The sequence below is a fragment of the Cydia splendana genome, chromosome 4 (genome assembly GCF_910591565.1).
Source record: "Cydia splendana chromosome 4, ilCydSple1.2, whole genome shotgun sequence".
Classification (NCBI taxonomy): domain Eukaryota; kingdom Metazoa; phylum Arthropoda; class Insecta; order Lepidoptera; family Tortricidae; genus Cydia; species Cydia splendana.
The window spans coordinates 24,272,719-24,291,537 of NC_085963.1; the positions used below are offsets into that span (position 1 = coordinate 24,272,719).

The following is an 18,819-nucleotide window of genomic DNA, read 5'->3' on the forward strand; positions in this document are numbered from 1 at the left end:
TACATTAAGGCCGACTCACGCTTGACTGCACATTTCTAATAGGTTTTCATCACACTCGCTCAGTAAATGTGGAATTGCACGCAGGCTTAGCGGGAGTAAACAGACGGACAGACAGACAGGCAAACAGACGCACGAGTGATCCTATAAGGGTTCCGTTTTTTTCCTTTTGAGGTACAGTCTTCACCTTAACCCATTGAAATAAGGTGAAAAAATGTATACATATTTATGTCCTCGACTGTACGGAACCCTAAAAAGCTAGAACTCCCTAGGGAGCGCTCAGGACCACTTCGACATTTTCCTAAACTTGGCACTTTCCTATCTTGTCTCTTTTTTAACTTGCCATTTTATTACCTGGTCTCTTTCCCAAACTTGTCTCTATCTTAACTGGTCTACCCTCTGGAAGACACGCCATTTTCAAAAATTGACACTTTCCTAACTCGTCTCTTTTTTAACTCGCCATTTTCTGATTTTATCTAAGGTATCATCGCATTGGAGCGCAAAAACTAGCAACTAAACAAAAAATACGAGTATACTTAATGCACCTGTGACTGAACACGAATGCATAAAGTTTGCTGTGCCGAAACTACATGCACCTGAGGACCAATACTAGTGCACATCATTTTATTTCAGTACACTAATTTTCTTTCTGTAAATAACCTACAAATAAAGTTTAAATAAAAATGGCGAATACATGTATAAATCATTTTATTCTTCTGCTTGCGGTAACAAAATATGAAATAAAATAAAAATAAAATGCTTTCTTTAACTTAAACATAATAAATATAATAAGGTAAGTACCCCTATTAACGACCCCATTAAAATTGGCATTCATTACCGCGGTATGTATAAAATAGCGTTTAATAAGAAAGCTTATTAACTTTCTTTGAATCTAAGAACACAGAAATAAAGCCTTATCTTTTGACTGTCGAATAAGTATATCACTACTACGAAAACATCACGCATAAAAGTCGAAAATCATAAACTAGCGCATCAGGAGCGCAAGATTTGGTTGCTCCATACTAACACGCAACACCTCAAGTAAGTAAACCCGTATTCTATTTAGTGATTAGCGTAATAATGGTAAATATTCTGAAAAGACTAAGACTTGAGATTGATTCTTAGTTATTATCTTTATGATTCACAAATACTTTATTTGCGATATTTGCTCGCCAATAGGAAAAAAATAGGAAATAAAAAACATCGGTGTTAGGTTCCATTTTCTTTGTGTGACACCTAATTTCGAGGTATACCTCGGTAATAACGGAAACGGTATTATAGATTCGAGCGATCTTATATTCATGTATAAATGCACATTTCCTTCACTTTAAATGTTATTAAAATATTTAGCCACCTATAAAGCTAAAGAGCTATTAACGTGGTATGAAATCTATGCAAGAACTCTTAATATTTATTACAATTTTAGACACCATCTCAGACGTTTTCTTAGAAACCCTTATATGAGAAACTCGTTCAAGTATTGATATAAAAACAAAAGTATGGTTATAAAGTTTATTTTAACCATTTTTTTGTAATATTTGGAATCATCCATATTGATCGTATTAAAAAAATACAAGATAACTATTTTTTTAATACAGTTGCTCACAAAGTGCTACTTTACGTAGCTGTTTAGCGTGCGGAAAGTTGGTTATGTCGAACTAGTGCTTTTTACTTTTCCAATTTTTTAAAATTTATACTTGTTCCAATTCACGACTACTTATTGATGAGTGTTAATATTAGTTTCCTTTAAACGTCGTAATCAGCATAAAAACCTACTGTTAATGTAAGAATATGAAAAATATACATATTTCATATTTTAATACTTACCTCTTCATCATTATAACACGTTTATTTTTTAATATTGAATATTGAAAATTCCGTTCTTAATAAGGTGTCTGAATGGAACGGAATAGCTGCCAAACGCCCATAGATATAATATACTTAAAGACGACGTCTAAGCGAGCTGTCACTGTTACCACTTTTGTTTAGTGTACGATTAACAATGTTTTACTTATTTTTTCGCAACTGTATTAAAAAACGTCGTTCGATACACGTGCGGAAATGTCATTCTTCACTCGTCCCGAGTCTTCCCACTCGCCTGCGGCTCGTGGCAAGATATCTCGGTACTCGTGAAGTAATGACATACCTTCCGCACTAGCATCGAAATGTACTAATTTTTACTAGTCGTAAATGAGTTTTAAAATTATTTGTATTGAACCGTTTAACGATGGTTAGAAAAGACATCACTCGGTAATAAGCTGTATGAGAACCTAATACAGACGCACCCAAAACTTTCATGGCTTTGATATTAATAGGTTCTTAAAATAATACAAATAGTCTTTTGTATACCAGGACCATAATAAGGATTCTTAAAATTCAAGGGCCGAAGACAGGCCCGAGAATTTTCAGACCTAATTATGTACCGTTGCACACAATATTTTTTCTAAGGCAGCAAACATAAGATGATATATAAAGACAAAGTAAATATTGGTTTTTAGATCTTTGCCTAGAAGATAGCATTTTTTTTAAATACAACACATGGCTATTGTGATATTTGTTTTCATAAATAGACAAAGGACACAGCCCCCTACGCACCGCGCTTCAAATGTAATAAATAAATAAATAAATATTATAGGACATTTTTACACAAATCGACTAAGCCCCACGGTAAGCTCAAGAAGGCTTGTGTTGTGGGTACTCAGACAACGATATATATAATATATAAATACTTAAATACATAGAAATCAATCATGACTCAGGAACAAATATCTGTATCATCATACAAATAAATGCCCTTACCGGGATTCGAACCCGGGACCATCGGCTTCGTAGGCAGCGTCACTACCCACTAGGCCAGACCGGTCGTCAAATGTAGTTGATTTAGATATCACTGGCAGTCATTTAATCGACCAATAGAAGTGCGGGAGTAGAAAAATATATACTTTATGTTATTTTAATAAGAAAATAGACACACAAACATACAACATTAACATTAACATTAACTTACACAGAATCTTGTATATTGTGTAGAATATAATTCTGGTAGCTTGAACGTTTTGGCGCAATTTGCCCTCCACGTCCGGTTGAAATAATTAAGTATATATTTATTTAACGTAGATAGGTAATAAATTAAACAAGAATTTCGACAGCATTACACTTGCTCATAAAGGGTAACCCACGATGTTTTTAGCGTTAAAGGAACCAACTATTTTTATTTTACATTCAGTCTATAATATGAAAAGCGTAGGTATTTCACAATTTTTTTATCCATTATTGTGAAATAAATAATATTTATCATAATAACATTATGGAACTAAAAATGCGACGGGTTATCCACCCTCGTAAAAAGGAACCCGTATCCGCGGTATTTGGGTAGCAGTGGTCAATTACCACGGTAATAGGCGATTTCGACATTTTGGTTTTAATAATTATTTTTTTCTTTATAATTTTCTAAAACAAGGCCAGAAACTAAAATAATATAAACTTTAATTAACAAACTAACATAAAAAAATATGTCTTGGTCCATACACCGCCGGTTTATGCTTAATTTTTGGCTCTTTTTGAAAAACTTGCTTAACCCCCTCGTTAATAGGGGTACTTACCTTAATATCTATATTATCTATATCCTACACTACTAGCAATGCCGTGCGAAACCGTCTACATTTCAATCTTCATTTAACCTAAGGATAACTTGAAAAAAAAAAATTCTTATAAAAGCCATAGGAGTTAGCATTTTTTTCTTTAATTTCGATAAATATTTTTTATACTTTGTCAACTTTGTGTCAAAAATTATGTCCTTTGTTTTCCTGTTTTTAGACAAATTGTAGTAGACGCTCCGCATGGTTTTATTGTCGAAGTGTTTTATCTCCTTTTTTAGGATGCTGTAAATATAAAAAAATTGGGTTTTCCCGAGATTTTGGTATTCAGCCTCCTATGTTAACCCTCAGCAGAATTTGTCGTTCTATGGATATCTTCGGAGCAGCTTAGTAAATTAGGATCCATAGTCAACCAATAGTCATTGAAATACTTTTTGAAAGTATACCATTGTGGCGTACATGGGACAATAGCAACAATTCGCTCCAAGTTCGCTTTATGCAAGAAGCTGGCAGTAAAGCGAGCAACGAGCATAGTCGGGCTATTTTCACGCCTTCTTTGGTTTTCTTTAGTTGAGTTTTAGATTGGATGCATACATTGCTGCTTGGTCGGACTTTAAAAAAATCATTACGTCTAATTAATAACACTATTTAAGCCGTAAAATAATCGTTTTCATCCTAGCCAATTGCGGATTTTTAATGGAATGGGTTAAAATAGTTATTTGTTTTACAGGGGGGCAAAGTTGTTGCTTAACCGCTCGTGCTAATATTGATACCCGAGCAAGCGAAAGATTCCAAAATTGAACCACGAGCGTAGCGATTGGTTCAAGAAGTGGAATCTTGAGTGTTGCGAGGGTGTCAAGGCACGAGGGTTAAACAAACTTGGCCACTGAAGTGCCAACTTTGCTGTTGGTGTGGTGAAAAGATTATTGTAGGGCTAAAACAGCCAAGTTATAAATGAGACGAGTTAGGAAGGCGACAAGTTTAAGAAAGAGACCAAGTAAGAAAATGGCAAGTTAAAAAAGAGACAAGATAGGAAAGTGCCTAGTTTAGGAAAATGTCGAAGTCGTCCTGAGCGCATGAAATAAGGTATTTTTCGAGCAAGTGTGGTGAAAAACATCTTTTGATTTGTTTCGACATTTACTTTATTATAACAGTTAGAAGCTTTTAAAAAATTGTATGAAACCTGTGTCGTGCTCCAAACTCTTATAAAAATTAAAAAATAGAAACCAGCGTTGCAGTAAATTTACTGCAACATCATGCTGAGTCGAGCCCCCTTTTTAACATCACGCTGTTCGGCGTTCGTATGTCAACGTAACTTATTTAGTATGTTAATTGTTTTATAGTTCGTTTTTATTAGCATTAGAAAAAGACTACGCGATCTAGTTTAAATTTAAAATCAATAACTATTACTTATGAAACAAAAGAATGTAGGTAAATAATCGTATATGATTCATAATTGTTACATATTTGCAGTGACTTATTTGTCAAAAGGGTTTTTCAAAGGACACGTCAAGATTGTTTACCTTTTTTCTAATGCAAAAAAAACGAACTATAGTAGTTTTTAAGATTTTATGTTCAAGTACCATTAATGAGATGTTTGTGATGTTAAATAAAAATAAATATATGTCTAATTGTCTAATATTGTCGTTCATAACAGTCCAACTCTCCCTCAATTGCTCAAACGTTAACTGGAAGAGATCCCTTAAAGAGATAAGTTCGCCATGGTACTAATGACGAATGTTATTTTTCCTGTTTTGTTTTGATTTTTGTACAATAAAGTGTTTTACTACCTACTACTACAATAATATAATAATTTGAAGTTTGGAGTTAATGACAATACCTAATGACTATAATTATAGAACTAATGTCTAATTAATCGTTTCATCCAGGACACGTGTCATTGTAACACTACTTTTAATACAATCCGTTCTTGTTTGTTGGTAACAAAATACAAGATCATGAAATATTTACTAATCTTAATATATTCAAATATTTTATATTGTTCTTGTAAAAGATATAAAGCCAACCTCATCAGTATCAAAAAGTGCACAAATCTAGAATTTCCGTATGCTAAAGAAATACCCTATTCACTTGATTTTGAAGTCTACAAAGGCATATATAACAATCGTCTCAAATTCAATTTGACAGTGGAGAAGGACGTTTCAGTGTCGGACTTGGAAGGTTCAATTAATGTTGCAAGGAAAACAGCCGCGGGTACCATCGAGACAGCAGCAATATTGAAACATATGAAATATACAAGCCCTTTCATTCAAAATTGGTTCCAGTTTTTCGGCTTGTCGCCTATTGGATGCAAAATAAGGAAAGGGAATTATTTGGTAAAGGATATTGACATTAACGCCATACATCATCTAACGGTGCCAATAGGAAAAATATATGGCGGAGATTACGTTATCAAGTTTGCCATATTGAGCAAAAACAGCACAATGGGTTGTTGGGTGACCATGGTAAAAATGGTGCCGATAGAGATATAGTTACGGGAACAGGATAGGGGACGATTGATTCTCCGTACAAACGTAGTCCTCACTTTCTTACCTGGATATTGACATGATGGAAAATGTATTTTAATCATAGCTATGCCCGACCGTTTGATTTTTTCCGATTTTTACTCTATTATAAGAGTTAGGAGCTTTTAACAATTTGCATGAAACCTGTTTTTCGCTTCTAACTCTTATAAAAAACAAAAACTAATAAAACGGTCGGGCATAACTATGATTAACATAGATCAAATTGTGTAAAAATATTTACAATAATGTTAATATCTAGAGAGGAAAATGGGGAATACGTTTGTATGGAAAACCGATTACCGGTACCGGTTTCGAGGCGGTCGTCCCCTTTCGTCTTAAACATTGGCAACATAGTATATGTATGTCGTATTATCAAAATTTAAATGATTTGTTCCCGCTAACCAAAAGTTATCTGGAAGAGAACTCTCTTCGTGTTGGTTGCCTCTGTCTTTTATCAATTGTATTTATATTGTATTTGTATTGTATTGTTTTTGTAGTTGTATTGTCTTAAACCTGTATCTTTTTACTGAGGTGTGCCAATAAAGACTATTCCATCTATCTATCTACTTATTTTATTAGTTTATTACACTACCAAGATTATCTGGAGGACATTTCTTTTCAGCTTTAAGACCACCAATTTTATTGTCAACCGTTTTTCATTGTTTTAGTTTTCGTGTAGTTTTTCTTTGTATTTAGGTGAGCAATTCTTTTGTATTGTAGTTTTAAAAATTATTGCAGATATACAACATTAGAACAAATACATGGTATAATAATATACTCCGCCTGGTACTCTCTTCCGACCACGTGACTGACACATGCCTACGTCATCATGCGACAGCGCTATATAATAGTATGCAATAGCGCTATACAAAGTGGCAATGTTATTGTGACGTTGGCTTGTGTCACTCTGGGAAGAGAAGACCATGGTTTATTACATGGTATAATAATATACTCCGCCTGGTACTCCATTCCGAGATTCGTATGACCTAACTGACACGCGCCTACGTCATCATGCTGTTTACAGGTTCTCAAACTTTGAAATGTGGGAAAATTTTAACCAACGGTGAAAATTATTTTAAACGGCATTAATTTTAAGTTATTCGTGTAGAAACATAGTAAAATAAAACAAATCTAATGTATTAAATTAAACTTTATTTATCTATACAAGACAAACGTTTAAAAAACTAATTCACAGTTACACATTAATTACCAAGCTTACGACGTGAAAAGTTTGGAAAACACTGCGACTGCTGACACTGAGCGAGAAGGAAATAACAATTAACACGCGTTCGACAAGGATGACGGTCAGGGCATGAAGTTATCTAGATCCGAATTGTCAAATGTGCACAGCGCTATCCTGTGTTGCCAGTAGTATAAACAGAATTACCCGAAAGTCTGAAATTTCTTTCGTGAATCGGAAGATATTGCTAACGAGTAATTAAAAATGACGTGTTATTGTAAAATTTAAGCTAAAATACATATAAATGAATATTATAAAATTATAAAGAAATATTTTAACTTATTAACCATAGGTATAATGTACCCATGTAACATGTTATGTTGAAATAAAGTGGCAATGTTATTGTGACGTAGGCCCGTGTCACTCTGGGAATGGAAGACCATGTTTTATTAGACCATGGTTTATTAGACTTTTTTACCTCAGCAGCTCGAACAAGGGTACTTTGCTACTTAAAAATAGTGAGCAAAATCGCATTTTGCTCACTGAGTGAGACAAAATGACATTCACCTGTCAAGTGACCTTTATATTCCAATGTCATTTCATGTCATGCAGGGTCTAATACAAGTTCGAAATACAGTGAAACTTGGTTAAGTGGGACCTGGATAAGTGGGAAACCTCTATAGCTGGGACTCATAGTGCGGTCCCGGCACTTTGGCGCTGAATTACCTCTGTTAGTGATGTTACGTTTAGCGTCGCATGAAGTAGGTAGATTGCAAAATGAGACGAAAGAAAACTAACCAGAGTAAATTTTACGAAATATAATTTAAAAAAAATAAAAAAAACTAAAGGAAAGACAAGGTCGTGGATCTTTTCTGAGCTGGCAATTAACAGTGGTGAAACGAGTCCTTGATAGGGGTCACTTCCCTGCACTACGTCGCAGAACGTCGAACTTGGAGGTGGCCGTCTTCAAAAAAAGGGTTCCGGATCCAGCACGGGAACCTTCCGGAACGAAGCGGAGCATGCGAATTCAGATTGGTAGGTTCCGACTCCAACCCCAGACTTGGTCCCTGGAATTCCGGTAAAAATGGCCATTTCAAGAAAAGTCCAATTTTGTACAAGTGACTGCGACATCCGGATTTTAGGCCAAATTAATGCGCTAATGAGAAAGTAGGCTGGTGTAGTGAACCCCAAAGAATTAAAAGGTGATCAATGATGTGGCAGTCACAAGTAGAATCATCATTTTAAATTTAAAACAAAGAAGAAAGTGAAGTTAAATTTACTAAATGTACTTCTACAACTAAAAGCTTTATTAATGCATGTCAACTACAATTTGGCATGTAATTTTATACATTTAAATTAGAATTAAGCCTAACTTTGATTATAATCTACAAGATTTTTATAAAGTGGGTAGACTCATATTTCCAGAAGGTTCGAGAAGCTTGTTATTTCCAGCGTTATTTTTATAGGAAAATTACAGTTAATAAGCAGATAGTGATAGCCAAATGTACCCAGAAAGAACTAAATGAAAATGTGATGGCAAGAAGAAAATGATTCCTTACTTTACTACTATGAAAGTTACCTTTCTCTTAAAACTACAAAATATTCAAAACACTCACCCTATTTGGGGAAATACTGGAACTTAACACATTTAATATTAGAATAAATTTTACACCATATTAAAAATTTGTCACATCATGACTGTAAAATTGTATCTTTGAATTTAGTCGATTTGACCTCTCGCTGTCAAAGCCGTGGTAGCAATGTCTCGGACGCGTATGTGTCTCATTAGCTGGCCGGTTCACATCGCTTATCGCGAGCCGGGTGACGTAGTCCTTTGTATTCGCATCTAGTTTTACCTAATAGCAAATGCAGTCGTCAATTCTGTTTGTTCGTAGATTTATTTTGTATATATTAGTTTTCAAGGTTTTTGTGTATATTTTTTTAGATAATAAGTATGAAATGTGTATTATAGTAGTTTATAGTTATATTTAGGTTTAAGTTTATTTCTTATTTTGTAGAATTTTAATTGGAAATAACGGTAAACCGTTACATACCCCTCTTTTTAGGTTAGGGTTTTTGCTAGGAAAACCCGCTATTTCTGTTGTCTACTCAATAGATACACTAGTCATCATTCAGGCTTCAATCTCAACATACACCTCCTCTTCATACATGCATCACACAGCCAAATAAGCAATAAACATTTCTATATATGTTTTTGCGTCCTAGCAGATTGAGTATTATACTTACGATTGTATAAATACTCTCATGTATTTATTAATGGTTCTTAAATATATTAATCACTAACCTCAGTGGTCTAGATCATACTACAGGCTGTTTAGAAGACCTGATAGCCTACTGATAGGCCTGAAATTCACAAACCGGTAGAGGTTTACAAAGTATAAAGAATCTAATCTAACAGTTAGTGTATTTAGAGTATGTGCCAGCGCTTATACGTCAGTTTCATGAGGCTAGTGAATAAATTTAGACAGTTAATGTAGAAATCGTACATAGGGGACTACTTAATCATATTAAACTTTGTAGTTGGTGATCTTAAAATCTTTAACATGCCAGTTACCTATATTCCTCCCTTGCATGTCTTCTAGTTCGTATACTAAATTAGACTTTTTAGCAACGATCTTACATGGACAATACTTCGGTGCAAGTTTCTTCGCAAACATGTTGTTTTTGTCGCTAAGGTAGAACGTTTTTTTCCAAATAGTATCGCCAACTTTAAAATCATGATCTTTACGGCGTAGGTTATAGTGTTCGCTATTCCTAGTATGGGCTTGCACTAGAGAAGATTGAACCTTATCAAAAAATTTCCGCAAATGACCTAGATTCTCTGCATATTCATCTCTAGGAGTAAATATTATGTCGTCATCTAGTTCTGGGTCAATATAGTGTAAACCGCTAGTGACCAATTCCCGTCCATGAACGAGAAACGCGGGGGTGTATTTTGTTACCTCATTACTGGATGTGTTCATAGCGAATTGAATTTTAGGTAGATTGCAGTCCCAGAACCTATGGTCGTTTTCAATGTAGGATGATACTGCTGTAATAATCACTTTGTTGTATCGTTCTACTGTGTTCACTTGCGGAGTATATTTAGGCGTAAATCTTACGTTAGGGACATTGTAGTCATTAAACAATTTCTTTAACACGTTACTTGTGAACTGCTTTCCATTGTCCATAAGAACAGTACTAGGCACGCCGTGAACTAGGAAAACTTTTTCCTCGATTAACTTAGCTATTATCTCGGAGGTTGCGCGACGAATGGGAAATAATAAACAGTACTTCGAGAAACAGCATGTCACAACAAATATAAAAGTGTTCTGTTTTCTCGATGGGGGTAGGGGACCTATGAGATCCATGCTTAACATTTGAAAAGGGCGTGAGCAGTCTTTAGGACGGCCCATAATGCCTAGAGTAGCATGAGTAGCATGCTTGTGAGCACAGCAAATATCACAATTAGAAACAAATTTAACTACATCGCGATGCATGTCCTGCCAGAAGTAGTTTAAAGAAAGCCGTTTATGTGTTTTATATATGCCAAAGTGGCCAGCGGTAGGTTCTGAATGATTTTTACTAATAATGTCGAGTCTAAATTCGAGGGGAATGACTTCTTTCCACTCGAACTCTCGAGTTAAAGGATTTAGACTTTTTTTAAACCTAAATAGTCTGCCGTTAGTTACTTTGTAATTTAAAAATGAAGTAGGAGTGTTTTGGCAACCGTTGTAAATATTTAGATACCACGAGTCGCTTGTAGAATAAAACATGTCAGGACTAATTGGGATCTCATCAATCTCGGCAATAGCAACAGAACGGGAGAGACTGTCTGGTACTACATTTTCTGAGCCACGACGATGCTTGATCTCAAAGTTGAATGAGGACATACGAACTCCCCAACGGGCTAAACGACCCGTGGGATTATTTAGATTTAGAAACCACTTAAGTGACGAGTGATCGGTATACACGACGAACTTTTTGCCGTTCTCCAAGTAGCACCTCCAGTGTTCAATCGCTGTAAGTACTGCAAGTGCCTCTCGTTCTGTTGCGCTGTAGTTACGCTCCTGGTTAGAGAGAGACTTACTCATGTACGCTATAACCTTCTCTTGATTGTCTATGACCTGTGTCAGGACCGCACCCACGCCGTAATCGCTCGCATCTGTATGCACTTGGAACGGCTGCGTATAATCCGGGCACGACAATATAGGAGAAGATACTAAGGCTTCCTTTAGCGTACGGAAGGCGACTTCAGCATCGGTAGACCAGTTAAAAGGGGGTGAGTTTTTAGCTTGTGAAGTAAGTTTATTTAGAGGTGCAGCTATAGAACTGAAATTTGGAATAAAACGGCGATACCATGATGCCGTTCCAATAAACCGACGAACTTCCTTGCGATTAGTAGGAGTTGGATAGTTAATGATTGCCTCAATCTTTTCTGGGTTCGGTTGTAGTCCATTTCCATCTACTACATATCCTCAATAACTCAGTCTATTTCTGAAGAATTGACACTTTTGGTAACCAATGGTTAAGTTTGCCATTTTAAGTTTCTCTAGAACTCTAACTAATAGGGAGATATGTTCTTCAAAGGTCGATGAGACAATGATAATGTCGTCGATGTAGACAAAGACTTTATGCTCAAAATCAGGCCCATAGAACAACATATCAACCAGTCGTTGTTGCGTCGCTGGAGCATTGGTTAAGCCAAAGGGCATAGAAACAAACTGAAAGGTACCACGCGAAGGAATATAAAACGCCGTTTTACACCGGTCTTCTTCCTTAATAGGAATTTGCCAAAAACTCTTTGACAAGTCTAAACTAGAGAGATATTTAGCGTCACGCAGATTGTCGAGTATCTCAGAAATGTATGGAATACTGTAAGCATCCTTGATGGTAACTGCATTCAATTTACGGCTATCTAAGCAGAATCTCATTTCGCCATTTTTTTTAGGTGTCAACAGAACAGGGGACGACCAAGGGCTCTCGCAAGGTTCTACCACGTTTTCACGCAACATTTCATCAAGCTGAGTGTTTAGTATTCTTTGTTTTTCAGGAGACATTCTGTAGTATCTTTGTCGAACAGGAACAGCATTACCGGTATCTATATTGTGAGCAATTAGAGAAGTGCGGCCTAGACCACGTTCTTCATATGAAATGTTACGAAACTGCGCAGTGATATGATCAGCCGTAACTTTTTGCTCAGGCGAAAGATGATCATAGTCACATAAGTGTGTAGGTTGAGGGTCTAGTGATAGAGAGGCTAATTTATCAACATCCCTAGGTAAAATTACGGAATCTAGTTTTTTAGGAAACAATTCGAAAATTCTCCAGAAGTCCATGCCTAATATCAAGGAGTTTTCGACTTCTGGTACGACGTAGGCCTTCAAGATGTGGGTTTGATCTAAGAACGAGACAGGCAGATTGATCATACCAATATTGTTTAGTCTATGCCTGCCAGCTGCGAATAAATTTATCGTATCCGTACTGTTGAGCTTGAAACCCGCATCCAAGAAAACTTTATGATAGTTATTACCTAGAATTGTATAACCACTACCCGTATCTAACAAACCATGGATAGTTTTACCATTAATCTGAACTGAGACATACGGTCTGTTATGTATATTATCTGAATCGTGGATTGCAGTGACTGAATAGCAAGTGAAAAATTTAGATATGAAGTTGAGCCAAGATTTCCACTCTGAATCACTAAAGTTTTCACTAGATTTTTTAGAAAGATTATGTACACTACAATCCACTGAATTTAGTTTTTTGCATCTTTAGGATTACAGGATTTACAATCAGGATAGCGTACACCTTTATTACCACATTTAAAACAGATAGGGAAGTGTGGCTGTTTGCATTCTTTCAAAGAGTGTGTATCAGTGCGACACCTAGGACAGTACTTACGCGAGTTACTAGCAGTGTTGACATTTTTTGTACTGTTTGCTGTCGCTTGTACAGCATTAGTAGTAGTAGGCTTTTCCTCTGTAGTTTTAGATTTGTTGTAGTTGTAAGAGCTCGAGTAGTTAGGATATTTGTAGTAGTAGTAGTAGTAAACTCTTTATTGTACAAAAAGACATATCAAAAATAACATACAATTAGTAAGAAGTACAAAGGCGAACTTATCCCTTTGAGGGATCTCTTCCAGTTAACCTTTGAGTAGATGAGAAGAGAAAGTGAAAAGAGGGTGACAAATGCAGCAAAATGTACAACAAGGTACCAGAAAGATAAAGGATATAAATACATACAAAATTTATAGGATAAACATACATATATTACACAAAAAGGAATGGGGAAAATACACTAAAAATAACTACACACACATATAAAAATAACTATACACTATTTGTTTTGATTATAGTAGTTTTTCTGTTTTTCATTTGAATTTGTATTTTGGTAGTTTTTATTTGTGTAGTAGATATTATTTTTATGATATTTAGTGTAGGCAAATTCTGGGGCTAGAGTCTCAGAAGTCACCCTAGGCGGTTCATGAAACAAGGATAAGCGTGACTGAATGTCCTCATAGTTTGTGCAAAGGGTTTTTAATGTCTTTAGGTCCTTGATCTCAGGTGAAGCGGCTAGGGTGCTGGCATAACATGGCCGGATGTTATGTAAGATAATTTCGAGTTTTTCTTCCTCAGACAACGGTTTAACCAATCGCGAAAACATGCCATGCATAATAGACAAGTAAATAGAAATGTTTTCTTGTTCCCCTTGCGTACGATATTTTATTTCATTAGTCAGGCGATAGTCGTAATTCTTTGGACTAAAGTCTTTTTTTAATAGGACGACGACATCGTCCCAGCTTTGAAAACTTTCTTTATTGCAACGGAACCAATGTAATGCGTCATCAGTGAAAATCTCGTAGGCAAACTTCAATACACGATCCTTTGATATATTCCTAACCTCTACGAATTCTTCAACTCTTTGAATGAAAGAAAAAACGCAGGCTTTTCCAGAGTACTTTAGTTTTGCCAAGTCAGAAGTCAGGTTACGATCACAGTGGAGTACCGCCGTAGCTTCAGGTTCCAAAACTGAGACTGCATTTGCATTTGAGGTTGATGCCGGCCTCAACGTCGTAATTTCTTTGTATTGGTTGTTAAAGGTAGTGCAATAATTTTTGTGCTGGTCAACTAACGTGGCACTAACGTTTGAGATACGCCTTAATCTGTGATATATGTGGTCTAGTAGATTTTCGGTACGCAAGAACAGGGTCTTATCAAATTTAGATTTGAGGGATGCTAGCATCGTTTGGGATTTTGTTAGACTGTCTTTAACAGCATCAAGGTCAACCGCAGGCTCTAAATGTGATTCCAAAATGTCCTCAGGAGGTATGGCCAATTTTACTATCTGGCTTCGGAGGTCCTGCACCGAACCAGTTGAACCACCTCTAAGGATCACCTCATATTCAAGCTCAGCTTTTTGTAGTGACAAATATTTAATTGGGTACGACATGTTTAAATCTTAACGTAAAAAGTGTGTGTTTTGATTACAATTGATTAAAAAGCAGTTAGGTTTAGTTGCTAAGTAAGTGGAATGTGAGATACGATAGAATTTTAAAATTATTTTAAATCGGAATAAGTGAAGTGTAGTGTTTTTTTTTTTTTTTTTTTTTAAAACAAGAATTTTGCTATAACTATATGAAGTGAGAAACTGACAACCACGTACCAAACAACTGCTCAAATCAGACTTAAAAACTAGATGAATTACAAGTGCTAATATTAGAAAGCCACCAACACCAATGAAAACCAAACACTGACCAAAGGCCAAGGACTTGCTTCAATAATGCACAGCTCAGAAATAACCAGTATGGGCGCCAATGTTACGTTTAGCGTCGCATGAAGTAGGTAGATTGCAAAATGAGACGAAAGAAAACTAACCAGAGTAAATTTTACGAAATATAATTTTAAAAAAATAAAAAAAACTAAAGGAAAGACAAGGTCGTGGATCTTTTCTGAGCTGGCAATTAACAGTGGTGAAACGAGTCCTTGATAGGGGTCACTTCCCTGCACTACATCGCAGAACGTCGAACTTGGAGGTGGCCGTCTTCAAAAAAAAGGGTTCCGGATCCAGCACGGGAACCTTCCGGAACGAAGCGGAGCATGCGAATTCAGATTGGTAGGTTCCGACTCCAACCCCAGGTTTGGTCCCTGGAATTCCGGTAAAAATGGCCATTTCAAGAAAAGTCCAATTTTGTACAAGTGACTGCGACATCCGGATTTTAGGCCAAATTAATGCGCTAATGAGAAAGTAGGCTGGTGTAGTGAGCCCCAAAGAATTAAAAGGTGATCAATGATGTGGCAGTCACAAGTAGAATCATCATTTTAAATTTAAAACAAAGAAGAAAGTGAAGTTAAATTTACTAAATGTACTTCTACAACTAAAAGCTTTATTAATGCATGTCAACTACAATTTGGCATGTAATTTTATACATTTAAATTAGAATTAAGCCTATCTTTGATTATAATCTACAAGATTTTTATAAAGTGGGTAGACTCATATTTCCAGAAGGTTCGAGAAGCTTGTTATTTCCAGCGTTATTTTTATAGGAAAATTACAGTTAATAAGCAGATAGTGATAGCCAAATGTACCCAGAAAGAACTAAATGAAAATGTGATGGCAAGAAGAAAATGATTCCTTACTTTACTACTATGAAAGTTACCTTTCTCTTAAAACTACAAAATATTCAAAACACTCACCCTATTTGGGGAAATACTGGAACTTAACACATTTAATATTAGAATAAATTTTACACCATATAAAAAATTTGTCACATCATGACTGTAAAATTGTATCTTTGAATTTAGTCGATTTGACCTCTCGCTGTCAAAGCCGTGGTAGCAATGTCTCGGACGCGTATGTGTCTCATTAGCTGGCCGGTTCACATCGCTTATCGCGAGCCGGGTGACGTAGTCCTTTGTATTCGCATCTAGTTTTACCTAATAGCAAATGCAGTCGTCAATTCTGTTTGTTCGTAGATTTATTTTGTATATATTAGTTTTCAAGGTTTTTGTGTATATTTTTTTAGATAATAAGTATGAAATGTGTATTATAGTAGTTTATAGTTATATTTAGGTTTAAGTTTATTTCTTATTTTGTAGAATTTTAATTGGAAATAACGGTAAACCGTTACAGTGAGATAAAACAGATTTCTATAGGGTATACCGAGGCGAATCGGGTCATTTTTTGTTTGACGGTCAATAAATACAATTTTTAAGGTGATACTATTTTTATTAATATTCAGTTGGATAAATTATTTATTAATGAACAGAATGCAAGGTTCAGACATAAAATCAAACTTAAATAATAATTTATGAAAAATAAAATACAAAACCTCTTAAAAAATCCGATTCGCCCCATTTTAAGGGGTAAAACGGATCAAAAAAACTCTGTCATCAAATCTTAATTAATAATGGTTAACAATGTTAATCATATGATTAAGAATCACAAAGGTCAAATAATTGAGATCAACTATAATTGGTAACTTTAATTTTGCATTTGAGCATTATTTTTATTCCTCCTTTCTAGTTCATTTTTTTATCACGCCACCTGCAGAAAGCGCAACATAATATCACTCCTATATGCTACTATATATTTTAACAATAAATCCAAAACATGCTAATGGCCATTTAGCAACAAAATATAACTTAAATGAAAATAAACAAAAACTGTAAACTTTTGCAAACCAAAACATGTAAAATCACACATATCCGATTCACCCCATATGAGAAAATTAGTTGTTGGTAACAAATACTATACGTAGGGACAGCGGTTTCGTTAAAACCTTATTAGCAGCTGTAGTCATATTTTCTCCCGACCATTCCCCCTGATACCTCTTCTTTTTATACGTAGGGTCAGTTGTTCTACATTGAAACAATCGGACACAGTGTAACTTTGCGATATCTCGGAAACTACGTGTTACCAGCTTGTGCCGTCTGTCAAGCAAGGGCAGGCTCAGGGACCCCCAGCACCTCCCCAAAACACGAGCGCGCCTCGGAGAAGGAGCACGCTGCTACGAGCATTATTGTGAATTCGTGCAACAAAAGTAATTTTTTTTATTTAAGTTTCGCACTTTTTTACCAAGATATAGACTCGAGTTTGGCGTTTTTTAAATTAATTTAAATTAAATAATTATTTATTTCAGAAATTAAATTTCCATAATATATTAGTAGCTTATTATTATTACTCTTAACCTATGTTAGTGACTATCTATGTTATGTGCTTTATTTAACTTCTATAAACATGTAGGCTACTCCAGTACTCCCAGAAAGCGCCATCTATCCTGTCTGCTACAGTGGCTAGGAGACTGTTGGCGCTGCCGCGTACGCGCCGCACCAGCGACGCCACCCGCTTGCGCATGATGGCGTGGAAGCCGTCGGTGCGCGCCTCCGCGAACATACCGCTAGCACTGCAATAGCGCGGCAGCCCCAACAGCATCCTAAAAGCGTTATTATATTGGACGCGTAGGGCGTTGTAAGTTTTTTGAGTAAAGTTGATCCATAGGCTGCAGGTGTAAAATGACTGGCAGTACGCCTTAAAAAGGGTGATTTTAACGTTGCTAGTACACCTTGCGAACCTACGAATCAACATATTACTTCTTACTGCCAGCGCCCTACGCTCCCTTTCCACGTCTACGTCATCTTTTAGCGATGCGGTTACCCAGTGTCCCAAGTACTTAAATTCTCTTACTACTTTAAGAGGAGTGCCATTCAGTCTCACTGGAGGTAACATTTGGTCGTCTAATTGGACTGTTCTTCCCCTGAAAACCAGCAGCTCGCTTTTAGAGACATTGTACTTGAGACCCTGGGCCTCCGCATACCGCTCACAAACACCTACTAGTGTCCTAAGGGCCTCGATCGATGGGCTCAGCAACACCATGTCGTCCGCGTAACTGATGTTATTTACGAACGTTCCATCTATTGAACATCCGACCATAGTGTTGCTGAGCTCCTCGATCAGCCGATTGACATATAGGCTGAAGAGTCTGGGCGACGTAAGCCCCCCCTGCCTGACCCCGCACTCCAACCTATATTCATCGGATAGCGAGCCCGCCCACTTAACGACATTAGTTTGGTGGCCGTACCAAAACCTGAACAGTTCCACCAATTCCCCGGGTAAAGACGTCTCCTCGTACAGTTTCTGCCAAAGTCTGTTATAGGACACCAGATCGAAGGCTTTCGAGAGATCAAGAAAACACGCAAAAACTGGTGTTTTCCTGTCTGAGTAATATCGGATAGTGTGCTTAAGACAAAGGACTGCCGTCTCGGTGGATAAGCCCTGCCGAAATCCAAATTGTGCATCATGAAGTACCGTGTGCTTTTCCAACTGTTTGTCAAGCACACTGTCCAACACCTTTGCTACAATCGTAGCCAACGAAATGGGCCTATAATTTTTAATGTCCGAGGTGTCTCCTGTACGGTTTTTAATAATTGGTACTACCACGGTTCTCATCATGTCGCTCGGTATATAAGTATGGCTGACACAGAAGCTGAAGAACATGGCGAGTACTCTAGGTAAGTGT

General features: G+C 36.3%; 2 protein-coding genes across 5 annotated transcripts in view; both read right to left on the reverse strand.

Annotated features, from left to right (window-relative positions):
• The window catches only part of LOC134790150 (titin homolog), a 113,552-nt gene that overhangs the window by 17,890 nt on the left and 76,843 nt on the right, over positions 1 to 18,819 (reverse strand). The gene's annotated exons all lie outside the window — the stretch shown is intronic.
• Positions 11,785 to 15,029, reverse strand: LOC134789600 (uncharacterized). Its single transcript, XM_063760171.1, has 2 exons — positions 13,650 to 15,029; positions 11,785 to 13,356 (listed from the first exon to the last, which is right to left on the reverse strand). Exons 1-2 carry the CDS (start codon positions 14,751 to 14,753, stop codon positions 13,060 to 13,062), a joined length of 1,401 nt encoding a protein of 466 aa, XP_063616241.1. The 5' UTR covers positions 14,754 to 15,029; the 3' UTR covers positions 11,785 to 13,059.

Coding starts and splice junctions, on each gene's coding strand:
- LOC134789600 (XM_063760171.1), bottom strand. CDS start 14,753: ATGTCGTACCCAATTAAATATTTGTCACTACAAAAAGCTGAGCTTGAA. Junction 13,357..13,649: donor AGAAAAACTACTATAATCAA/AACAAATAGTGT, acceptor GTACAATAAAGA/GTTTACTACTACTACTACTA.